A 26,830-nucleotide genomic window follows, 5' to 3' on the forward strand; every position below is an offset into this window, starting at 1 on the left:
TTTTGGAAAGCCCCAACAAGCTCCAGTCGCATCTGGAGGGCCTCTGAGCATGCGCGGGTGATGTCACACACATCTGCGAATGCTCCAGGCCCTCCAGATGTGGCTGGAGCTCTTCTGGAAGATGAGAGGGGGTTTTGTAGGGGTGGGGCTTGAGGCAGAACAGGGCGGGGCTGGAGGCAGATCTGGGTGGAGCTGGAGGCAGAATGGAGAGAGGTCATGTGGGGTTTCCTGGAAAAAATATGGTAATCCTACATGACCAGGAAGTGATCTCAGAAGGAGATCTGAGGCCAGCTTGAGCAACAGATAAGAGATGCTGCTGGCTGCCAGTGAAGATTTGAAGAGGTGGTACACGGTTTCTGTCTGTTAGTAGACAGTGAGTGTGGAACACTCAGCAAATGTGGAAGGTAATGCAGAACTGTAACACCAAAGGTCTACACAGGAACAGAGGACTGAGTAGAGCCAGTGTTATATGGACCCACAGAAGAATGCAGAGTCCAATGGAAGCAACAGAAACAGAGAGGAGGAGAGTAAAGGGAGACTACTCAGGTTGGATCTGGTGTGAAGGAGAGGAACGAGTGTCCTGGGTGGAATTAAGAACATAAGAATTGCCACTGCTAGGTCAGGAATGACTGGGGCTGATTCTGGGCTGGACTTAGGGTGAAGGAACACCAAAGCCTAGAGAAATTTGCTTAGATGTGCATCAAATGCAACATCATAAATAATTTTTTTAATCTGTGGGGCAATCATATTTAAGTTATGTTCTTGTTTATGTAATGCTTTGCTGTCGTCTCTTTGAGAGAATAAAGAGAGAGAAGAATGATTGAATATTAAGAAAAGGAGACAGTTCCTTAAAACAGGCCACTGGGCGAAACATGAATTGAAGTTGGCATAAGCTACTTTGCTCCTGTTTTTGCTGCAGATTTGTTCTCTGAATAAGATAAGGAACGAGGTAAGAGATACTGAAACAAATATTTGTAAACCTGGAAGATATAATAGTTTTTTTATATATAAATTAAAGAGCAGCAAATCACCTGGACCAGATGAAATACATTCCAGGGTACTGACAGAACTGAAAAATGTAGATCTATTGTTAATCACATGTAATTTATCTTTAAAATCAAGCATGGTACCAGAAGATTGGAGGGTGGCCAATGTAACACCAATTTTTAAAAGGGTTCCAGAGATGATATGAGAAATAGTAGACCAGTGAGCCTGATGTCAATGCAGGCTAAAATGGTGCGGATTATTATAAAGGACAAATTTACTGAGCATATGCATTGGCGTGGATTAATGAGACAAAGCCAACATGGATTTAGTCAAGAAAAATCTCTCTTCACCAATCTACTACATTTCTTTGAAGGGGTGAATAAACCTTATAGATAAAGGTGAACCAGTTATTATGTATCTGGATTTCAAAAGACATTTGACAAAGTACCTCATGAACAACTCCTGAGGAAATTAGAAAGTCATGGAATAGGAGGTAGTGTTCTATTGCAGAATAAGAACCGGTTAAAAGAAAGAAAACAGATAGTAGGTCTAAATGGTCAGTCAGTATTTTCAATGGAGAAGAGTAGATAGTGGGGTTCCCCTTGGGTCTGTGCTGGGAACGCTGTTTTTTAATATCTAGAGATGGAAATAACTAATGAGGTAATTTAAATTTGCTGATGAGACAAAATTATTCAAAATTGTTAAATCACAAGATGATTTAGAAAAATTGCAAGAGGACCTTATAAGTCTGAGAAACTGGGCACCAAGTGGCAGATGACATTTAGGGGGGAATTCATCAAGGGGTGCCAACAATTTAGCGTGTACTAACAATTATTGTGGGCTAAATGTTAAGATGTCCTTAGGAATGTGATGGGCATCTTGGCATTGAACACATGCTAAATCGGTTAGTGCTCCTTGATGAATTTTCCTCTAAATGTGAGAAAATGCAAAGTGATGCACTTAGCAGAAAGGAACCAAAATAAAAAGACTAGGGGGCACACAATGAAACTATTAAGTAGTAAATTTAAAAGAAATTGATAAAATATTTCTTCACTCAATGTGTAATTAAACTCTGGAAATCATTGCCAGATAATGTGGTAAAAGCAATTAGCTTAGCAGGATTAAAAAAACCCAACAAAAACGGTTTGGATAATTTCCTAAATGAAATGTCTGTCAGCTATTATTAAGATGGACTTGAGGAAATCCCACTGTAGTTGGTAATTTTGAGATTATACTACCGTCTTCAGCACTTTGAATTGGAGTATTCTGAACATTTACATATGTAAATCTTAACACAAAGGGGTCCTTTTACTAAGGCATGCTAGCCATTTTAATGCGCACTAAATGCTAATGTGTTCATAGAATATAATGGACGTTCAACTGTGAAACAAACAGTGGATTTTTCACAGTCATTTGCCTTGGAGCAGGTGTAAATGTCTGCTTCTATAATGTTTAAGTACATGCATAGATTGATATACTTTGGAGCTCATTTAAAAACAAAAACATCCAGAAGGTGATATAATGTTATGAGCTAAGGTGGAATAATATTGGATGAAAGCAATACCCTCACTGGAGTTAGGGTTCTTTTTCTTCTCTAGTAACAGCTATTCGCGGTGGGCTTATTTAGCCCGGATATACGCTCTTTTCACCACTGGAAGCTTTGTGGCCATACATTAGACGACCTTAAATGGAGAGTACTAGATGTAATCACAGCAGGGTGGGAAGGAGGTAATGTTGAGAGAAAATTGAATTTAAAAGAATTGCGATGGATGTTTATGCTGAACTCTATGGCTCCGGAAGGGCTAAATGAAACATCAGTCTGGCTAGCCCAGGTTGATCTGTAATAAACCTTGTAATCAATATTGGTAAAAAGCGTTTACCCCCATATTTTTAAGTGTGAGTGGTAATGCTCAGTAGAATTGCTCAGCTGATTCTCCGGATATGACGTCAGGGGTGGAGGATATTTCAGTGAAGGGTAGAACGCCGCGGCCATCTTTTGGATGCCGACAGCATAGTAAATAGCGATGTAATTTCATTCAGGTATGACATTTTTGATATATTTGGGCTTAAAATAATTGTAAATTCGATTTTAATTTGGTGTTTTCTTTTATGCTTATCTCTAGAATCCCCAGCCTTGATAAAGAGTGGCGAAACATGTTGGCAAAGGGGAACACTATGTTAATGCTGGAGAAGCATGAAGCAACACTATTCTAAAGGTAAGTTATCTAAAGCATTTAAATAATTCATACTTGAGCATGCAATGCAAAAATAAGATAATATGCACAAATAAGATAACATGGATGAATGAGGAATTGCCAGACCCAATGAGTTAGATAATCTCAAAAGGTCATTCTGATATCCTATATAAGCCTAATCAGAACTGTTTAGTCCTTGCTACATCACTGAGATAGTGTGTTTATTTATTTTGATTTTTCTGAATCGTTGAAAATCACTTAGTATTTGTAGAGGATGCCTCTTTATAATCGACATACACACATGTGTGATCTGCTCAAACTCCACCCCTGTGCATGCCTACTGGCAAAGTGTGTGCTTTGATGTCAAAACGCATACTTTTACACCAATTGGAATTTTATAAGAAGCCATTTACATGAGGCATTATACATGCAAATATGACTTTATAAAATTACCCATTTATTATCTATGAGGAAAAAAATGTAGTAAAGCAGACCATTCACTCCTCCCTCACTTCTCAGCTTCATGTTTTCAGAAACATGGCTAGTGCCTGCCTGAGTTGCAACTATCATATGACTAAGGTCCAAACCAGTTTCCCTGTCTCTCAGACTTCCCTAGTAGTACCTTTCCTATCTTTCAATCCCCACCCCAGCTGTCTTCACCCTGTTTTTTTTCTCTCTCAAGAAACAGGAATAAAACCAAAAGAATCCCATGTAAAGCAGCCAGCAACAAAAGACAGTGGGAAATACCAGGCAAACGATATATGATACCAGTTTAACAACTCTTTATTACAAAAATACATGAATAGTACTTGATACAGGCTGTGTTTTGGCTTTAGCCTTCATCAGGAGTCCACAATGCACAAAGATTGCTTGTTTATTGGCATATAAAAAGAGCTGTATATAAAGTTAATATACAGGGTGTCCCAAAAGTCACTACACTTTTTTTTTTTTTCTATTTCGTTCCAGGTATCATTCACAGAGTCTTGAGGCCATCAGCAAAAGAATAAGCCCCATAATCTCTCACAGCTTGAGGAAAGAATACGCACGGCCTACACTGAGGTCAGGGAGGAGATGCTGCAAAACGTCAGAGAGGCTTGCGTCTGAAGGTGGCTGAAAGTTATCTAAAATGGAGGCGCTCATGTGGAGGTATACAACTAGTCTTCGAGGCGTTGGAATGTGATGGCAAGCCTAACAAGTAAAACTGCAACGATTCTTTTGTTGATGCTAAGAATATGAATAAACTCAGTTTCTTGTGTAATTTTTAAGAATTTATTAAGTGTGTAGTGACTTTTGGGACATCCTGTACTGTGAAAACTTCAGGATCAGTATCTAGTACAGATAAAACATAACAGGAAGCAGGTCTGAGGAGTGGCCTAGTTTTTAATGCAGTGGGACCCAGGTTCAAACCAATTTCAAATCTTTTTTTTTTTCTCCTTAAATTGTGTGCCCTCTAGAAACAGAAAAATTCCTACTGTACTTGAATGTGCACTACTTCAGGCTTGCAGATGTCTTAGGTATTTTTTCTGTTTCTGGAGGGTTCACAATTACAAAAACAGAGTTAAAGAGGGTTTTAAATCTGGGTCCATTGGTTAAAGGTCCACTGTACTATTAGTCAGACCCTCTCCTTTGCATGAGTGACCCTGTGATAGTGGATTTTAAACTGTGGTAAATACTCCTTACTGCAGCTGTGTAAAAGGTAGAGTTATAATATGGCTCCAAAAAGAAGGAGGATGAAATGAGACATCCAGGTTTTACTTCCATTGAGAGCAATGGAAGTAAGGAGAGCAGACTGAGACATCTAGGTTTTATTTCCATTGGAACCATATGGTAACCCTAGAAATTTGGCCCTTTTATCTTAGACTTTTAGGTGAACCTCTTCATAAATTAATTAAACAGACTGAAAAGGAAGTAAGGCATCAATGCTCTTTTTATCCAGATTTACTGTATTTTTCACTCCATAAGATACACTTTTCTCCCCAAAAGTGGGTGGAAATAAGGGTGCATCTTATGGAGCAAATATACCCAGCCGCAGAGAGAATTACACCCTCCTGGGTCCCTGACCTTGGCTCTGCCGGTGTCTGGTTGAAAGAGTGAGGGGTGAGGAGGCCAAGATGGTGGCGATGAGCTCTCGTCGCTGCTCTCGCCATCCATCCGCAAAGAGCTCGGAGGAGAGAGCAGGAACTGCCGCAGCCGCAACTGCCAGCCTCTACCAATAACTTCTGGGGCAGTGGACTGGGACCACCACTGTCCCGCTGCTCGGGAAGGAGGCGTAGCCTGGGGATGAAGAGCCGCCGGCGCCTGCAGCCGATAGTCCCCAGCCAAAGCAGCACACCAATGCCAGAGCCCCCAAAGCCAACTCGGGCTCCGTCTGCAGCAGCTACACACATCAACTACCAGTATGTCTTTTAAAGTGGATCATTGTCATTTTTCCCTAGGTAGGGCAGCATTTGTTTTAACTTAATTTTCAGTGTTTTTAGGTTTAGTCCTCAGCTTGTCTTTGTATTGCCCTGGTTTGTCATTTCTTGCTGTGCTATAATTACTTTTTCGCGGCTATAAATCTGGTTTATTCATCTGTTGTCTGGTTTTTATCAGGTTTCACATCTTGTGATCATAAATTGCTTTTGGACTTCAAGGGGTTTATTTTTCCACAAATGCCAAAGTTGGTCTATCATACCTTCTTGTGTTCTCCCATCAACCTACAACTTTATGCACTCTTCTTTCACTCATTAAGTTTTCATTCACCATACGTATACTCAGTTTCTCTTGTCACGTACACATTCACATGTTAAAATAATCCTGCGAGCTTTGCTGCATTGGGATGTACTAAATTATGACAAAGCTACAGACATAGAGAAGAGCTGTCATGGTATGTCATCAAGTAGGGCATTATGGTTGCCACTGTCTGCTTTAAGATCCAGTAGTTTAGATCATCTAGCACAGTTAAGCTCACCAAGATTTCAGTGTGGCTATGTACTATTACATCTGTTTAATTCAGGGGTGTCCAACCTGCGGCCCCTTAAAGGATTTTGTGTGGCCCCGGTCGAGGGCGATGCAGTGTTTTTCCTCTGCTGTCCCTGGGTTTTTATCCATCTTGCCGGCTCCCTCCTCTGTCTTGCTGCAGTATTTGCGCATTTGTGCGGCCCCAGAAACATTTTTTTCTGCCAATGCGGCCCAGGGAAGCCAAAAGGTTGGACACCCCTGGTTTAATCAGATGAGACCTCAAGAAGATTCCTTAGAAGAAAGTAGTTCCGGTGAGGTTGTGATGAGGGTAACTTCAGTTTGAAGAATATTATTCCTGTTGTGCTGTTAAACACTTGGGTTAATGTTCTCTGTGAATTTGAACTCTTAGAAGATTTATGGGATGTAGTTGTGAAGAATGGCGGAAAATATGACTTTAAAAATATATATATATATCTATAAAAACTTTTTAAAATTTATGTTTTTTATATTGTAAACTGAATTGCAAATAATTGCAGGATGCAGAGACTGGCAAGGAATGTGGAGTTGAGTCAGAGCCTGCCAGGGAGTAAGGGGGCTGGGTACAAAGCCTGGTATATATTAGTACACAATTTGGTTCAGAATGCTTTTTTTCCTTGTTTTCCTCCTCTAAATCTAGGGTGCGTGTTTTGGCCAGGTGGCGTCTTATGGAGCGAAAAATACGGTATATAATTTTTCTATTATTTCTCAAACTAAGACAATTAACTCAGCCTCTGTGGCTTATCAATCTTGAGCCAATAATATTTCACATTCTCAAAAGGGCCCTTTTATAAGCTATAATAAGTACTAATGGGGTATGTACAGTATAGGTGTGATCTGGCTTGAATCCTCTGCTCTAGTCATTCATCCTTGTGACTGCTTCTGGTCTACTTTTCCAGGTTTACTGAGAGTTAAGCTCTTACCAACATTCATTCCCTTAAGAGTCACCTACAAGAGCCAGAACTCTAAGAGAATGCTCAGAGAAAATTACTATTAAACAAAAAATGTAGTCTTTTTTAGTCTTTTGTATTGGGCTCCAGACTATTTCATAATTTATCACTTTTTCAATCCAAAAATCTTCCAAAAGGGCACAAAAATAGCCTTCTAACCCATAGTTCCCTCCTTATGCATATTAAAATACCAACTGCAATCGACCTCCTTCCCCCCCCTTAAATTTCCCCTTCCTTACTGCACTCTCTTCTCCATTCTTCTTAACTTGTACTTAAGTTGCTGTATAGTCATTGTACTGTCCAAATGTATTCCACTGTGAATGTTGACTTGTAACCTGTTCTGAGCTACTGGGAGGACGGGATAGAAATTGAATTAATTAAATAAATATGTAAATCAGTATTCAAATATACAAAACAGAATTCAAATCACATATGAAAGGACCAGTTGTCTCTCAGGCTCAGGGAATCAATTCAAGACAAACTTTTGGGATGGGATGCTTCTGCTATCTCTCGCATAACCTTCCCTGACTAGCTACTTCCACCCACTGGCAGAGCGTTGAACCCCTGAACCTGATAGTAAAAGGGACCTATTTCTACCTAGCCTCAGATCCAGCTTGTCTCCCTTGAACTTAGGGTTCTTGGTGATAGGATGCTGTACTGGCTCTTTCAGGCTGAGTATTGATAAAGATTTATTCTGCTTTAGCTAGCTCTCTGCAAAATAGCTATACTACTTCTGCACTCTGTCTTCAAGTTGATCCAAAGAGCAATCTTCCATACTATGGTTAGTTAATTCACATGGCTTGCATTTCTGCCTCATGTTTGTGGTAGAGCTCTTTAAGCTTCTCTGCTAGTTCTGCTTTTGAAGAATAATCTAATTTTGACCCTTCCTAGGTTTCTTAGGGCCTAACAGGGTGTATATACTCTTTCTCAGGGTTACATGTCCTAGATATCCCCCTACAAATGAGCATTCCAAGATCGGGCAATCCCTTTTAAAATGCCACTCTTTTCCACACTCGTAACACCTGGGTTGTTAGGGTAGGCCTGACCCCTGAGGGTTTTGCTTTTCTTTTCCCCTAACAAGTGATTGGATGCGGCATGTCACCTTTTCCCAATGGTTTCCCAGGGTCTCATCTCCATCCCCTTTTTGCTTCCAAGTAGTGTTCAGCTAACTCAGTGGCCTTGGCTAGGGAAGAGGGGACCTGCCTGGAGACCCACATTTGTACAGGAGGTGGCAGTGCATTTAAGAACTACTCCAATATCACTTAGTTGACCACCTCCAGGTCAGTTTGTTACTGGAATCTTAGCCACTGTGTGGCCCAATCCATCAAAGTTTGAGCTACTGCTCTTGGCTGTTCTCCACTTTTGAATCTCCTGTTTCTAAATTTCTTGTGATAGATTAGGCCTTTCACCAGGGAGAAACTGCTTGGGCTTCACCTGTCAAATATGGAGCTAATGGAATAGCCCATTGGTCATTGGGTTAATGAGCCACAGTTACCACTCTCTCAAAAGTGGCCAGGTAAGCTTCTGGGTCATCATTTGGTCCTAGCTTTGTTAAGGCCAATCCTTTTGTCCAGACCCCTCCAGCTTGTCCGGCTCCTCCATTTCCCAGTCCTACTTCAGTGTGTAGTTGCCCAACAGCTTTCTATATGCCATCGGCCAGTTGATGCAGCTCTTTTGACTGGACCTTGATCAGTTGAATCAATGGCTGCTGTTGCTTCCACTGCTGGGCCAGGAGAAAATAGTGCTCCGTTGCTTCTTTCTATGCCTAAACTGCTCTGCCATCTGCTTAAATGCTGTTTTAGATGTCATTCTATGAGAAGACCAATAAAACAAATCTAAATACTAACCAATTATCTTTAATCCTGCTGAAACCACTCCTTAAGCACATCCCTGAGCTAAAGCACCTTTACCTGCTAGAGCTGGGTAAAAGTGCTTTCCCGGAAGGAACATAAATTCACTTCCTCTACTCTGATACCTCTTCTAGCTTTACTAAAGATTTGGCTATCACCAACACTCTTTCCCTTAAGAATACTCTGAAAGGACACAGTACTACTTGAAAAGGTCCAGAGAAGAGCGATTAAAATGGTTAAGGGGCTGGAGGAGTTGCCATATAATGAGAGATTAGAGAAACTGGACCTCTTCTCCCTTGAAAAGAGGAGACTGAGAGGGGACATGATCGAAACCAGGGCCGGATTTTCCTATAGACTAACTAGGCTTCAGCCTAGGGCCTCAAGATCCGTGTCACATTTTTTATAAAGGTTAGTACCAATAACAACATGTTTTGTTTAACATATTGATATATATCACAGTAATGATGTATTTTATTATCTCTCATGTAATTGACAAACTTAAAAATGGGAGGTGAAAGGGCCTCATAAGTGGAATAGCCTAGGGCAGGGGTGCCCAATACGTCGATCGCGATCGACAGGTCGCTCGCTCAGGCGACCCCAGTCGATTGCAGAACGGGTTCCCTTTTCCTCTTCTCTTTTTTTCCCCTCCTGACTGGCCCGCCTCTTGAAGAACGCCAGCCAATCAGAGTGCTGGCAGGGCGGGGTGAACGTCGGTGGCATACCAATGGGGGGGCGGTCCGCCCCGGGTGCACAGCCGGTCATGTCCGGGTCCTCCTGCCCTTCCTTTCCCCCAGTCCACGCTCGGGGCTCGCACCTGCCTGGTCCTGTGCCGCCGCCCAAATGGTGCTGTTGGTTCTCGTGAGAATCGCAGGAGTTGACTGCACCATTCGAGCAGCGGTGCGGGACCAGGCAGATGCGCTCCGGACTCGCGTCTGGATTTCACTTCCGGTGCAGAAGGGGGAGCCAGCCGAGCTGACACCATTCGGGCAGCACAAGACCAGACAGGCGCGCTCGGGGCTCACACCTGCCTATTACCGCCGCGGCAGATGGGGACTTGGGTGGCTGTCCAGCAGGGAAGGCTGCCGATGCAGCGCTGGACTGCCAGGATTGCATCAAGATACCGGGGGGTGAGGGGATGTTTAAAATATTAGGATAGCCATCTAGGGAGGGAGGGATTTTAAAAGGTACTGAGGGTGGGGAGATGTTTAAAATACCAGGTTAGCCGTCTAGGGAGGGAAGGAGGGATTTTAAAAAGTACAGGGGGTATGATTAAAAAAGGTACTGGGGGTATGTAGGGAGATGATTTAAGGTACTGGGGGCATGGGGGATGATTTAGCGTACAAGAGGGGTATGGGGCCTGCCTGTCACTAGGCCTGCCTGCCTGCCCTGTGCCCTGTCCCTGCCTAGCGGCAGTGGTTTGGGGGAGGGCAGGGAGACAGAAGGAAAGAAGGGAAACAGAAAAAAGAAAGGGGGCATGAAGAGAGAAAAAAAGAAAGGGAGGCAGGGAGAAAGGGAAGGGAGAGAGGAAGAAAAAGTTGGGGGAGGGAATGAGGTCTGGAGGAGAGGAAGCATAAAGGCTGAAAGAAGGGAAGAAAGACTGGATGCACAGTCAGAAGAAGAAAGTGCAACCAGAGACTCATGAACACCAGACAACAAGGTAGGAAAAATTATTTTATTTTAAATTTAGTGATCAAAATGTGTCTGAATTTATATCTGCTGTCTATATTTTGTACTATGGCCCCCTATTACTAAACCACAATAGTGGTTTTTAGTGCAGGGAGCCTATGAGTGTTGAGAGCAGTGCTGGGCATTCAGTGCAGCTCCCTGCGCTAAAAACTGCTATTGTGGTTTAGTAAAAAGGGTGGGGGGGTATATTTGTCTATTTTTGTATGGTTGTTACTGAGGTGACAGTGCATAGAGTCATCTGCCTTGACCTCTTTGTAAAAAACCCTGGAATAGGAATGATAATTAACATTTTCTCAGCGTACAGTGTGCTTTGTGGTTTTTTAAAAAAATTTCATTGTTGGTAGATCATTTTGACTTGGTCATTTTAAAAGTAGCTCACAAGCCCAAAAAGTGGGGGCACCCCTGGCCTAGGGCCTCTTTTCATCTAAATCCGTCCCTGATCGAAACATTCAAGATAATGAAGGGAATAGACTTAGTAGATAAAGACAGGTTGTTCATCCTCTCCAAGGTAGAGAGAACGAGAGGGCATTCTCTACTGTTTAAAGGGGATAGATTCCGTACAAACGTAAGGAAATTCTTTTTCACCCAGAGAGTGGTAGAAAACTGGAACACTCTGCCGGAGGCTGTTATAGGGGAAAACTCCCTCCAGGGATTCAAGACAAAGTTAGACAAGTTCCTGCTGAACCAGAACGTATGCAGGTAAGGCTAGTCTCAGTTAGGACACTGGTCTTTGACCTAAGGGCCGCTGCGTGAGCAGAATGCTGGGCACGATGGACTTACCCAGCAGCGGCAATTCTTATGTTCTTATACAGTAAAAGGCAGATGCATGAACAGACGGTGAAGGTCAGCAACTTAAATGGATAGAATTTGTAACTGACACTTGCTAACAGTACAGAGGGCACATAATGGGGTATATGGGATTACTACAGAAGACAAATATGAAGGTGTGCCCATAAATAGATCTTTATGAAGCAAAGTACTTTGAATTGTATCCTAAACTGTATCAAAAGCGAATGGTGGAGTCGGAGAAGAAGGGGTACATGGCTACATTGCATAAAAACCAGATGGCAGTGTTTTGGATTGTTTGCAAATGACGAACCATGACTTAATTGGCAGCAGAAAACCACATTAAAGTAATTGAGTCACAAGATTACCAAAGCAACTAATAATATGGTTTGAGAAGCCTTGTCCAATAACAGATAAATTACCCTAAATTGCTAAAGTGTGTAAAAACACACCTTAACCACAACAGGACTGGGACCGAAATGATAATCCATGATCCACAATAACCCCTAGATATTTAAACTGAGAAATAAAGGTGATAGGAGTACCATGGATAGCAGGGACCAAGGCTGGAACAGCAAAAGAACCAGTGATACATGTGACTACAGTCTTCGCATGATTAAGTATCAATACATTTTAAACTACCAAGCAGAAATCTTGTCCAAGGTGAATTGTAACAATGTGAGGTCAGGATGCAAGCAATCTATATAATAAATAAGCAGGATGTTATCCACATAATAAAAAGCCAAAAGGCCAGAGTCCTGCACATGATTTGCTAGGGGACTGAAAAATACATTGAATAACATGGTGGCCAAAACAGATCCCTGAGGGACAGGCTGAAATGGAAGAAGGTAAGACTACAGTAAAAGATCTGTCATGCAAATATAAAGAATATCACTGATAAACTAAACCTGTCAAGACATGTCACACAAATGCTCAAGCAAAAATCGATGGTCCATCAAGTCAAAGATGGCATTTAAATCTATCAACACTTAAATCTATTGTGGGCCAAATGGACCTTGCTGAGCAAGGCTGTAATGACAGTTTTGGTGCTGTGTCTATATCAGAACCCAAACTGCTGAGGGTGTAATATGTGTATATCACAAATAAATTGAGATAGTTGCTGAGAAAACACTCATTAGTTTGAAAAGAAAGCAAAGGTTGAAGATGGGATGATAACTTGATACAGAAGTGAGGTCTAAGCTAGCTTCTTCAAAACTTGATGCATAGCAGCTCTATTCCATGATGAAGGATATATTTATTTATTCCACTTGATATACCACTCAAGACCTGCACAAAGGAATCTAGGTGATTCACAAAGCTAAAATCAGGACAGTGTAAGAGGAGAAAGAAGAATTAAAACAGTAAAGGGATAAAGGTGGTCAACCTAGTCATGGAAGGGGAAGGATTCAGAGAAAAGGTGGGCCTTAAAAAGTTTTTTAAAGGCCACAACTGTGCTCTGATTTCTAATACAAAGGAAAAGGTCATTCTATAATCTAAAAGAAGAGTTTTATGAGATGTTTAGGTGTAGAGAGGAAATTGAAGGGGAGTATAACGGATAAGGAGGTTGTGGAGATTAGAAGGGACTGCAGGTTGGTGAAGTTTATAAACTAGAAAAGAATTGACTCACGCAATGACAGGAAGTTAGTGCTCTGATCAGAAGAGAGGGTTGACATGATTAAACCGATGTGCATTTGCAAGCAGTTGATGGAACTAAATAAGAATACCAGTGTAAAGAGAATTACAAAAGTCTAGGTGAGATATAACGAGGGCCAGGATGAGTGAGTGGGGAAACTTAGCAGGAAGGAAAGGACAGACCATGCAAATATGATGAACTGAAAAAAATGATGAATGGATAACAGAATCTATTTGGGACTTGAAAGTAAACTTTGAGTCAAAGAGAACATCTAGAATTTTGAAGAATTCCTTGTAGGGGATAGAATGACCTTCTATAGAGAGAAAGGAGAGAGCAGAATCATGAGGCAGAGAAAATAGAATAGATTCATATTTAGTGAAGTTCAAGAAAAGACAGTTGGACTTCAACCAAGTTGAGACATGAATATGGCAGTCACTGAAATGGGTGATAGAAGAAGGGTCAATAACATGCAGAAGATTTGAATGTAATCCATGTAACAGAATGATATATATGATAATGTATAATAATAAAACGCTAAGCGCGCATGTGTACTCATGACGCGTGTTCCCTGATCTCTGATCTGTCGGGATGTGGCGGCACGAGTGCGGATGTGCGCCAGACAAGCCTCCCTGCTCTCCACCTCACACAATATGGCCCTACCAGCCAAAGTTTCTTTAGACGCTGCAGCAGCTACTCTCATCCGCCCAGGCCCTGCTCTGCTCCTCTCGTGGCGCTGGCGGCGGCTGCTGGGAGGAGGGCTCCGAGCCGCTGAACACTGTCCCTGATCAGCTTACCTGAAACGCCGCGGAGCGGCCCAGACCAAGACGGCCGACGATTGGCTGGGGCTCCTGGCTGGGAGCGCGACACTGTTAAGTGGGCGGGCGCTGTGGCTGTCCGGGGGTGGGAGGCAAGGCCGTTAGCCCTCGGCATGTAAAGCGGAGGTTCCTCTATTGATGTGCTGAAGAGAGGGATGAAGTTTCACAGTGCTGCAGATTTCTGGTTAAGAGAAGAAACTTTGTGGAGGAGGGACTGACAAACATGACTGGAATGTGCTCCAAATGTCCTCAGGGAGATTGTGAAGTAAATCAACCCTGAAGAGAGAGGCTGAGGGGCTCTGAAGTTCTTAAGTACTGATAGTTCAGATTTGTAACAGGACAGAAAGGAGGGGGAGGCGAGTCTTCCTTTCAGAAGAGGAGAGGATGGGAGAAATATTCCTTACAGCTGAAAGAATGAGAGGACAGAAAGAAAGAAAGACAGATAGGGGGAAGGGAGAGCGACAGAAAGAAAGACAGACAGGGGGCCAGGGAAAGAGACAGAAAGAAAGATAGACAGAAAGAAAGAAAGGGGGCAGGGAGAGAGACAGAAAGAAAAACAAAGAAAGAAATGCCTAAGTCTACACATCTATTCTAGCACCCGTTAATGTAATGGGCTAAAAAACTAGTGCATAATAATAAGGAGAGGAGCAACAAAAATATTGAAGATGGTAGGAACAATAATGAAACCTTGAGTTATACTAGAGTGAAGGGGTAGGGAGGCAGTCATAGAGCGGCTAAATATAAACTGAAACGAATAACCAGAAAGGTTAATGGAAGTCGCTCGAAGGAAGGAAAGGTGACTAGTGGAGTCCCTCAGGGTTCGGTGCTGGGGCCAATCCTGTTCAATATGTATGTAAGTGACATTGCTGAAGGGTTAGAAGGAAAAGTGTGCCTTTTTGCAGATGATACCAAGATTTGTAACAGAGTAGACACCGAAGAGGGAGTGGAAAATATGAAAAAGGATCTGCAAAAGTTAGAGGAATGGTCTAATGCCTGGCAACTAAAATTCAATGCAAAGAAATGCAGAGTAATGCATTTGGGGATTAATAATAGGAAGGAACCGTATATGCTGGGAGGAGAGAAGCTGATATGCACGGACGGGGAGAGGGACCTTGGGGTGATAGTGTCCGAAGATCTAAAGGCGAAAAAACAGTGTGACAAGGCAGTGGCTGCTGCCAGAAGGATTCTGGGCTGTATAAAGAGAGGCGTAGTCAGTAGAAGGAAGAAGGTGTTGATGCCCCTGTACAGGTCATTGGTGAGGCCCCACTTGGAGTATTGTGTTCAGTTTTGGAGACCGTATCTGGCGAAAGACGTAAGAAGACTTGAGGCGGTCCAGAGGAGGGCGACGAAAATGATAGGAGGCTTGCGCCAGAAGACGTATGAGGAGAGACTGGAAGCCCTGAATATGTTTACCCTAGAGGAAAGGAGAGACAGGGGAGATATGATTCAGACGTTCAAATACTTAAAGGGTATTAACATAGAACAAAATCTTTTCCAGAGAAAGGAAAATGGTAAAACCAGAGGACATAATTTGAGGTTGAGGGGTGGTAGATTCAGGGGCAATGTTAGGAAATTCTACTTTACGGAGAGGGTGGTGGATGCCTGGAATGCGCTCCCGAGAGAGGTGGTGGAGAGTAAAACTGTGACTGAGTTCAAAGAAGCGTGGGATGAACACAGAAGATTTAGAATCAGAAAATAATATTAAAGATTGAACTAGGCCAGTTACTGGGCAGACTTGTACGGTCTGTGTCTGTGCATGGCCGTTTGAAGGAGGATGGGCAGGGGAGGACTTCAATGGCTGGGAGGGTGTAGATGGGCTGGAGTAAGTCTTAACAGAGATTTCGGCAGTTGGAACCCAAGCACAGTACCGGGTAAAGCTTTGGATTCTCGCCCAGAAATAGCTAAGAAAAAAAAAAAAAAAATAATAATAATTTAAATTGAATCAGGTTGGGCAGACTGGATGGACCATTCGGGTCTTTATCTGCCGTCATCTACTATGTTACTATGTTACTATAACTGGAAAATCAAGAGAAGCTAGTGCCAGAGATACTGATGGAGTGGAGACATTGCAGAAGTAATGTATCATCCATAAGGTTGAAGGCTGAGGAGAGTTCAGGGGAGACAATGAACAGTGGTGATCTTGAGCAGTACAAATTGAAACATAAGGGTCAATAGGAGCATTTCCATACTATGGTTTTGGCAAAAACTGGCTGATAGAAATAGAGAATGTTCTTTGTTCATCATATTGCACCAATTGAATATGGACTTGTTTCTTAAGTATCTTAGAGAGAAATGGGAGGTTTGAGATAGGGTGAAAGCTGGAGGGAAGGGAAAAGTTTTGAGTGAGGGCTAAACCAGGCTTAAGCCATTTGTGTTTGGCAGAGACAGCAAAATAGCCTGAGTGCTGGAGTGAATCAAGGGAAGAAGTGGGGGCAAGCAGGGTAAAGAGAAGCGTGTTAGTTTAGGATTGTTGTGAGAATCTGGTCAAGCAAAGGTGCAGATTTATCAATATGAAGGGAAGGAGATAGAAGGGTCCAAGAGCAAAAGGAAGAGTGTTTGTGGGGTAGGGAAGGGTAGGAATAGGGAGGGAAAAGCTAAGAAGGCTGTGGGAGAGATGGAAAATGAATGTGTGGGGTGGAGAGTAGTGAGGGCAGAAGAAGTGACCAGAGTCAATGAAAGAAGACCCTGAAAAGAAAGTTTTATCCAGAAAGAAGGAATTGGGTGCATGTAGTATAGAGGGGCATTTTCGATATGACATCCAAATCCGAGTTTGGACTTTTTGTGGAACACGCACAAAAATCCAGTAGAGAACATCCCCATTTTCAAATTAGAAAAAACATCTTTTGTTTTGAAAATGGCCATTTCTTAGATGTGCTTGTCCTCAGTGCTTCTTTGTGAACCATTAACCCCCATCCCCACTCCAACACAATCAAAAGAAAAATGCACAAAACAAGCCACTGAGATGTAGGAGGGTCAGCATTTTTAGTAGTCTGGTTACACAGACATCCCATCAGAGCACTGGAGCACCCTAGGGGGCAGTGCAGTGAACTTCACATAAAAGGTCTAGGTACACATCTGCCACGTTTTGCTCTATTTATTTGTATACTTGTGTATTTTTTTAACTGCAATCTAACATTTAAAATAAACGTATTTTATCTACACAGTGGTTTGACCTGTGTCCCTTCCCCACTTCCTTTATTTGTTCTTATAGTCTGCCCGTGGGATTGTGTTTTTTCTTTGCATTGTACGATACTAGGTTCACACCTTACCATAACCCCCTTATAGTGTATAGTGAGCCTTCCGAAACACACCTGAAACCTACTGAACCCTACTGTACACCACCCCAATAGACTTTATGCCTGCAGGTGTCACCTATATGTAGATAAAATGGGATTTGGATTGGTTTTGAAAGGCACACATAATCCACCATAAGTGTAGTAGTTAGAGTGGCATATGGGCCTGGCTCCCCATCTCTATAGTCCACTGTACCACCCACTAGACTACTCTAGGAACCTGCTTACTGCTCTACTAGGACTGGCCCTAACATCTGAAGCTATCATATGAGGGGGTGCTGAAAAGTTCTCAGACCAACTGAGAAGGGAATGATGTGAAACTATGAAACTTACAAGTTACTATTTCACATATTGATCTCTAAGATCAACACACTTGGCACATTGTGTCTGGTCACTGAAATATTGCTCTGCTACTGCAATCACCTCTGAATCACTCAGAAATTGTTACCCTTTCAAACTCTTTTTAAGGTTTGGAAACAGAAAATAGTTAGATGAAGCAAGATCTGGTGAGTAGAGTGGATGGTCTATGCACTGAAACTCCAACTGCATCAAAACAGCCATCATTTTGCCAGCCTTGTGAGCAGGTACATTGTCTTGCAAAAAGAGAACTCTTTTCCACAGCTTCCCTCTTCTTTTTTCTTTCAATGTCTCCTTTAATCAGCATAGCAAGTTACAGTAGTATTCTGCATTAAGTATTTGGCCCCTTGGAAGATAAGTCAGTCATTACAACACCTTACTGATCCCATAACACAGTGGCCTTGACCTTTCCTGCTGACTTTTGGGACTTGAATTTCCTTGGCTGTGGAGAACCTGAGTGCCGCCATTGCATAGAATGTTGTTTTATCTCAGGATCATAGTGGTGTAACAATATTTCATCAACAGTAACTAGTCGTTCCAAAAAGTTGGCTTCAGCTCACTGAAAATGCTGCAAAATCAACTTGGAAGTGTCCACTCAAAGTAATTTCTCCCACTTTGCTGACAACTTCTGTATACCCAGCTGCTTGTGGATTATGCACCCAACATGTTCCCTGGATATCTGTAGTGTTTCAGCAATTGTTTTAGCTGATATTTGTCAATCTGCCAAAATTAGGTCATATACATTGAAAACAATTTCAGGAGTTTACACTGTTTGAGGCCTTCCAGAACTTGCTGCATCTTTGGTCTTCAAATCTCCACGCTGAAAGTTTGCACACCAGTTCTTCACTGTAGAGAATGATGGGCATTTGTCACTCAGTGCTTGCATCATACATTCATGGATTTCCTTTGGAGATTCTTCTGCAGGAATAGGAACTTCATGAGGCTTGGAATTCCACACTTGAAAATTCCACATTTTTCGTTAACATGGTTCAATCAATGATCTGAAATAATGTCAAAACATAAGGTTAAGATTCTGCAAATTGTCACTTTGCAAAATAAAATAACACTCTTTTCAGCTACAGTGTCAAAATAATGTTCAGAATTTAGGAAGTTGTTTGGGCTGAGAACTTTTCAGCACACCCTCATACAGGCAGGTATGTACTGTTTCATTTGTCTAATCTAATCCAATATTTCTGTAGGTTCAAGGTGACTTACAATATAAGGAATTATAGAATGTATAAGCTACATTATATTGTAGCAGTTCAAAGAAAACCGAGTTATGAATGAAGTAATGGGGAAGGGAGGATTAAGGTTCCACTGTTCAGTTGAGTTAAGTGTGAGATTTAGTGATACGGGGTATATTGGGTTAGTTGTCTCTAGTGTGTATGCTCTCAAAGAAGAGAGTTGTTTTTTTTCCAGAATCTGAATGTTTCCATCCTGTCAGTCAGGAAGTTGTTCCAGGTTTTGGTGCCAAGATAAGTGAAAAGTGAGTCAAATGCATTTATATTTGACTCCTTTGGAAGATGGAATGGATAATTGAAGCAATTTCAGTTTCTGGCTGATGTTGGCCAGGAATTGACGAATAAGTTTATGAGCAGCTCTACTGTTTTTGCATATAGAATTTAAAACATTATACATGATAGTTTGAAGATTATACTTGTTTTGAGAGGTAGCCAGTGTAAGTTCTTATAGTAAGGTGAGACAGAGTCAAATTTTTTGAGTTTGAATACTAGTCTGGTCGTTGTGTTTTGTATCATCTGTAGTTTGTTCAGGAGTGTGGAGTTTAGACCCACATAGAGAGAGCTGCAGTAATCCAGCTGTGACAGTACAGTATAAGCATTTGCATCAATACAGCAAAGTGACACTCTTGAAAAAAAAAAAAAAAAAAGGGGTCGGGTTAGTCTTAGTCTTCTCATATTGTAGAAGATTTTCTGCCTTAAGTTGGATACTTGAAATTCATAAGATAGGGTGGAGTTGAATATAACTCCAAGGACCTTTGGGGTGTGTGGGAGGGGGTCATGACCAGTGGGGGAGTGTGGAGTCATGTCTTCATCCCTCCAGTGGTCATCTGGTCAGTTTGGCTAACTTTCTGGCACTTATTTGTTTTTAAAACAGGTCTAGCCCCACATAGGTGTCGGAATGGGGGGGCGGGCACAGGGGCCAAGGCCTCCACAAAAATTGCCCATCCTGTAGGTCAGGGGGTAAACAGGCTGACCGCCACCCGCTGCCACTGCTGCTTCCTACCCACTTCTGCTGCTCGCCGCTGTAACAGCAGGAAGGGCCAGGAATGTGCAGCCAATGCACGCTACTGCCACACAAGACTCCCCCCGATGTCAATTCTGACAGAGAGAAGGTCCAGGCCAGCTGGCCCAGACCTTCTCTCCAACATCAGAATTGACATCAGGTAAAGGCTTGTGGGCCAGCGCTGCTGCATGCGCCTGGCTCTTCCCTTCTTGGATTTGCTACAGCAGCGGGTGGCGAGTGGCGGCAGTCCATGGGGGGGACGGGAGGAAGAATTGGCAGCGGGTAGGCCAGGCTTCGGCATGGCAGGAAGGGAGGGAGGCAGACTGGCTTCGGCGTTGGACCGGGGGAAGGAAGAATCGACGGCGTGTAGGCCAAGCGTCAACGCGACAGGGAGGGAGGCAAACTGGCTTCGGTGGTGGACCGGGGGGAAGGAAGAATCGGCGGTGGGTATGCCAGACTTCGGCGTGGGAGGGAGGCAGGCAGGATGGCTTCAGGGGAGGGGGTGGTATAAAGACTGGAAGGCAGTGAGGGGGACATAGGAAGGAGGGAGGGAGGAAGGAGAGAGAGGCAGAGAATGACCGGGGGAGGGGGGGGTGTTGTAAGCAGAAGAAAGACAGCGAGAGAGAGAAAGGCCTAGACCAAAGGGGAAAGACAGGAGGCAGATGCTGGACTATGACAGGTGCAGACAGACGGGGAGAGACCCTGAGGAAGAACAGAGAGATGGAAGATTATAACAGAGGAGGGGGGTTGTAAGCAGAAGAAAGACACAGAGAGAGAAAGGTCTGGACCAAAGGGGAAAGACAGGAGGTAGAGGCTGGACTGAGGAAGAACAGAGAGATGGAAGATCATAGAGGAGGGAGAGAAAGGGAGACCTGGAACAAAGGTGGTGGTAGATACAAAGGAGAACTAACACTGGATCTGGGGAGGGTAAGCAGAGGGAACAGAGAGAGACCGGGACCCAAAGGGGATAGGGCTGGATTGTGAAAGAAATGTTGGATGAGAAAGAAATAAATATTGGATACACAATCAGAAGAAAGTGCAACCAGAGACTCATGAAATCACCAGACAACAAAGGTAGGAAAAATTATTTTATTTTCAATTTAGTAATTAAAATGTGTCAATTTTGCGAATTTATATCTGCTGTCTATATTTTGCACTAAATTTGTCTATTTTTCTATAGTTGTTACTGAGGTGACATTGCATATTTTAAAGTCATCTGCCTTGACAGCTTTGAAAAAACCTGAATATAAATGATAATTAACATTTTCTCTGCATACAGTATGCTTTGGTTTTTTTTAATTTTGTGGTTACCATTATGTATTAATTAGGTTATATTGTGTATATATGAAAAATAGATAGAAGAAATTGCATTACAATTAGTATTATTATTATGGAGGTGGAGTCAGGGGCAGAGTTTGGGTGGGTCTGGGGCAGAGCTTTTGGGCTCCCCCAAAGAAAAAAGCATTCTGCTGCTTATGTAGCCCCAAACATCCAAATTGTGCCCTGGATGTTTTCTAACATGTTCAATTAACTGTAGAAAAACATCCAAATCAAAAGCCTTCCCTAATCCTGCCCAAACCATACCTCCAATATGCCCACTTCAGATTTAGACACATGCAAACAACCACCATAGAAATCCATCTAGAAAATTGGTTTTGAAAATAGCAAATTGGAAGGGTTTGGCAAGAAAAACATCCATCTTCCCCTTTATGCCACTTTTTGACATTTGTTTTCTGAAAATTAGTCTCATAATGAATGAAGTACCTTAGAAAGATCTGTAAGGGATACTGGGGTGAAAGAATTCCAAGAATCATCAGAACTGGGTTTTAGGATTTGAGCCCTGTCCAATACTTTCTCCTGTATTCAAAGGTGCAACATATACTGCTGGACTGGAGAATGATTTTTTGAAGGAAGATCATAGGAGACGAGTGCATTGGGATATATGAGAGGGTCTAGAAAATGTATGCATCAGTGCAGATTTTGGAAAACAGCAATTGGGTGCTGTATAGGACCTTGTGTTACACTTATAAAGCTCTATCAGTGGGATCATAAGTGGACAGAAAGTGCTGGAGAGGTGGGATCAAACTGGGAACAGGTATTATATACTGTGGAAAAAGTCTGAAAGTCAAACATTTTGGTCACAAGAGTTCCAAAAATAACTGAGCTTTGTGGTCCCCCAAAACTGGAACATTGCCTGTTTTTTACTGCATACCATAGGGATTAAAAAAGGAAATTTTATGCACATTACACATTTTGGACTAGTGGCTTCTGGTTGGGTCATGGCCAGAATCTAGGAAATCTGTATTATGGACAGATTTCATATACCACACCTTAAACGGATATGAGAAAAGATGAAAATTATTGGAAGAGTGAGTGAAGACCAAGAGGACATTTCAGTTTTAAACTCGGCATCTTTTTTTCATCTGCAAGGTGGAGTGCAGTCTATATGAAAGGTGGTATCCTTTGCTACAGCAGTGTTTTTACCAAGATATACAACGCACCAGCCGGAGGGGGCGGGAGAAGGGGGGGAGGTAAGCCAATAAGTATCGGGATTCTGGTGTTAGTAGAGAAATGGATAAGGGTAGCGAAAAAGAGCAAGATTCATAATGTTTCTGTCTTTGATGAATAATTATGTAGATTGCGGAAGAAAGATGAGAGGGGGTATAATAGGGGAAACAACAGCTGAACTGCGTACAGAATTATAACTTAGCAGAAAAAAAAAAGAAACGAGGCCGAGGAGGTCTAGCCCTAGCGTATAACTAAAGATTAAAAAAAAAACAACCCTCAAATGACCCTGCTTAATTTTAGAAGGGACATCTGTCAAGTCAAAAGTTTTATTGGTCCCCCCTCTCCTCGCATCTCTGTACTACAAGACTAAAGTTTCCCCCCTCCCGTGATATCTTTCTTTCCTTTACACCTCGGCTGCAGCTGCGACCGGCTGATAGCAGCTCGGCCTCTCAGATACCGCCGTGACGTTCGACGCTGTCTGAGCTCTGCTGCTCTCGCCTGCGCCGCTAGGTAGCCCGCTGCTGCCCTCGTCGACTCGGCGTGCGGCTGCATCGCCTGTCTCCTTGGCTCCGGGCTCCTCGCCTCTCGCTCGCTCTCTTAGAGCTGTGACAACCGCGCGGGGAAAAACATGGCGACCGAGGGGATGATTTTAACAAATCACGACCACCAAATTCGCGTCGGAGTCCTGACAGGTAAGGGCCAGAGCGCTCTCCGTGTTTCGCGCGTGGCTCCCTGCGCCGTGTGGCCGGCTCCCGGCGCAGGCTTTGCTGCAGCGGGTCGGCTGGACCCTGGCGCCGCCTGTTACCCGGGCAGCGGGGAGACGAGAGGGGAACGGCGGCAGCGGGGGTCTCGCTCAGGCCCCAGCCGCAGACTGCCGCTACCAACCGCTTCCGAGGGTGGAACAAGCTAAAGCCCGTTCTTTCCTCTCCTTGGAAACAACACTGAAAAAGGTCCCTCTTGTAGTGTTGCTAAATTTGTTGCATGCTTAATTCTCTCTTATTTTATTTATTATTATTTTTAATTTAACCGTATGTTGCTTATTGATTTCATGGCTGTGCCTTCCTGGATTTTTTTTTTTTTTCTTCATGCAGGGGACGTTAGGTAAAGATCTTAAGGGAGAAATAAACTGCCGTAGAGAAGGGAAAGGATTGCAGTCCTGTGCAAAGCATGTTCGTAAACGCTGAATGCTGCATTTACGACGTGGGCTAGCTCTGCAGTGAGGACAATACAGTATAGCATTTTCCCTTTCTCTCTCCCGTGTGTGTCTTTACAAAAATAAGGCTGCCATTATTTGGCAAGAATGCGGTGATCAAGAAATAGCTGCGTTGCCCAGGGCTTGCGGGAAATGGAATGGTTTTATGGTGCCATATTATCTGTCAGTTACTTGTTAGCTGCTTTTAGGCTTTGGAGGCAGAGGTTGATTGTATTCAGGCATTTATTTCCTTTATCTTCAATCTTCCCCCCCCCCCCAAGCGTCCGCTCCTTGATAGTTTTAGGAGATAGTGGTTGTGTGTTGCGTGTCCGAGGGGCATTTCAAGATTTCTGAGCAATGGCTGAGGAGGATTGGTACCGAAGTGATGCCCTCCCCAATCACTGCTAAGTGTGGGGGTTTCCCTTTTGCTTTTGGAATCTGCCACGATTTATTCCTGATGTTTTTCTACGTGAAGTCGCGGAGTTTCGGAGATCTGAATGACGTTGCAAGTGCAGTGGGGAAAAAAGGAAATGACTTAGATTTAAGACTTTTTTGAGTAAATGTGTTAATTTATTTCCTTTAGACGCGGGTTTATGGCATAGGCTTTTTTTCTGGTTTACAGATTGATTAATAACCTCCTCAGGAAAAAAAAAAAAAGTACTTAAATTGTCAGCTGTTTTTGCATGGTTTTGATCGTTGAATATCTAATCGCCCATATTAAATTCTAATGGAATTTGTTTAGTAGTCTTTTTGTCCTCGATCTGTGTTTATTGATCTCGTGGTTAGAGTGTGTGTTGCTTTTTTTTAGGGGGGGAGGGTGAAAAACTGGTTAATGCTGAAGGTTGTTCGTCACAGAGATTAAATGTTGGGAATATCCTCGGGTGACAACATGTCAGTTTTTCTAGGGAACCCCCAAGTCTGATGGAGCGCTGTTCTCAGCCATTGGTGCTGAAACAGCCTCCGGCTTGGGCCCTGGTCAGGAAGATTCCCTTTTCCGAACATGAAATAAGGTACATATTGTGCAAGTCTAAGAAGATTACTAACAGAATCATGTTTTTTTCCTGCAGGAACAAGAACCTTTTCTAAAGCTGTAGTAGAGTGTCATGTGATACACAGAAAGCTGTGCGCTAATTTTTTTTTTTTCTTTTTTCACTGACAGATCAGGTTTGGCAAGAGGTGAAAGTCAAAACTGCAAAGGCTGTGAGCCTGTAGACAAGAGAGTTATATGGGAAAGTTACAAAAATGGCTTAATGGAAATATATGCAGATAGTTGAGGAGGAAGGGCATTTATGCCACTGTGTTTCTTAGGTTCAGATTATATCAGTTTGTGTTCAGTTGAGATTATCAGCTATGTGGAATGCAGATTTAACTTCTGAGGTGGTAAAGCTTTGGCAGATTGAGGCCTTTCATGTTTGAGTGTAAACATTTTAAGATAATTATATTTGTGTATGAGGGGAGCAAGCTTATTTGTCTTAATTTGATATCACTTCTGAGTTGAGTCTTAAAAACTCCTGCTCTGGTCAGTCTTCCTCATTATGAATTTAAAGCAAACTGAGGTCACCCTCTGCTAATCCTATTAGAAACAAACCTCTGTCAGTATTATAATAAGGATAGCTAAAGCTATAACTTTAGGAAGTCTATTTGAAAACTCCAGGAAACATGTCTTTTCATATTTTTGGTACCTTCCAATCTAAGGTAGTGAATAAGTGTTCTAAGAAGCAGATCAAAATGTGAAAGAGTAGCTTTAAGAATAAAGAAAGTTGATAATGTTAGAAATCTAGCTGGTATTGGTACTTAAGGAATACTAAAATAAATGCCTCTTCACCGATAAAAATTAAGCAAATGAGTTTATATAGTATTTTATATAGGATGTGTTATAACCAATGTGTCATTCAGAATGCTGTGATGGAAATGTAACATAAACATAGAACAGTGGGCTGATAGTTGAAAAGTGTGCCAGTGTTCTGCTGACTTGAAGTCTAACAGTCAATGAATTTTAACTGTCCTTCTTTTTCATCTCTTTTTTTTTGTGTGGTTTCTTCCCTTTTTATAGTCCTCCAGCTTTGATTTTCCTTTCTTAGTTGACCTGCTTGGATGATGAGAATCTATCAGCATGATAGCTGAACGGATGCCTTCTTTGAGGTGTGCTTTCAGCGCCACTCATTTCCTGGCAAGACCGTAGTAGGGAAGCCTGGATGAAATGTCCAATGGCAAAGTCAGCAACTGCCTAAGTGCTATGGTTGTTGGAGGTATAACTGGTTATGCGTAACTCTCAGTCTTAGTTTAGGCCAGCTGGCTGATTCAGCATTGAGAGGCATTTCTGTGGGTCTCTTGCAAATGATATTAAGCAACAGTCTTCTCTTGCTTTTTGCAAGCACCTAAAGACTTTTTTTATTTTTCACATATCTGATATGGAACTGATTATAATTTTGCTACCTTTCAGCTTGCTACACCTTGTCTATTTCCAGTGTTTGGTCTGGTTAATCTTCCAAGTTTATTAAAAATTTGTTATACCACCTTATTATACATTTCAAGGTGGTTGTACAATAAAATCAAAAGGGAAACATTGTATATTGAAATACATTTTATATTTGGTTAATACAGACTTCAGTGAACAGACATGCTAAAACCTTTCTGGTAACTCTTGAAATAGCCATCCATAGTCTGAATGTACCAAAGAAATTTTGAAAGAATTGTTTGTGTACACTGATTTAAGAAGAGTATCTTTGTATAATGTACTTTTAAAGCTATTTTTTTTACCCGTTGACATATATTTGTGCTACTAAGGATTTTGTGGGGGGTTTTAATATACTACTACTATTATTTAACATTTCTATAACGCTGAAAGGCATATGCAGTGCTGTACATTTAACATATAATAGAGCTTACAATCTACTCTTTTTATTCTCTTTATTAAGATAATACAGTGTTTTATGCATTGAAGTTTAACATGAAAACAATCCAGAAAGAAATAATTTTATTAAATAGGGAATTAAAGAGAATACTATAAGACTTGTGTTTGTGATTGGAACTTTTACTATAGAGATATGGTATATAAGGATATACATTTAAGATAATTCACTTGTGGATAGTATATTCTAATAAAGGCTGTATTTTCTCTGCTTAATATTGCACTAAACTGCACATGTATATGTAATATGGGGCAGGTGTTAGAATGGAATTACACATTATATCATAAGGGGGCATCCATGGTCTTAACCTTACCATGGTAGACCTCAGTAAGACAGGTTTTAAGGATACTCAAGAAATTTGCATGCAGATTTATCTAGAACATATTTATTGTGAATATCCTGAAAATTCAGCTGGCTGAGGGATCTTCCAGGACAAGTTTGATGTA

General features: G+C 42.1%; 1 protein-coding gene across 13 annotated transcripts in view; it reads left to right on the forward strand.

Moving 5' to 3' along the window:
* The first annotated feature begins 22,710 nt into the window (after positions 1-22,710).
* Positions 22,711-26,830, forward strand: part of GPHN (gephyrin) — a 798,948-nt gene continuing 794,828 nt past the window's right edge. For 7 of the 13 annotated variants that reach the window (XM_033950736.1, XM_033950737.1, XM_033950748.1 and 4 more), the window contains exon 1: positions 22,712-22,972. In XM_033950736.1, the coding sequence (XP_033806627.1) occupies positions 22,909-22,972 (64 nt within the window). In that variant the 5' untranslated portion in view covers positions 22,712-22,908. Of the gene's footprint in view, positions 22,973-26,830 lie in introns of all 13 variants that reach the window. The other 6 variants (XM_033950739.1, XM_033950738.1, XM_033950742.1 and 3 more) reach the window with 5 other exon arrangements.

This window comes from Geotrypetes seraphini, chromosome 7, assembly GCF_902459505.1.
Source record: "Geotrypetes seraphini chromosome 7, aGeoSer1.1, whole genome shotgun sequence".
In the NCBI taxonomy this organism is placed as follows: Eukaryota; Metazoa; Chordata; class Amphibia; order Gymnophiona; family Dermophiidae; genus Geotrypetes; species Geotrypetes seraphini.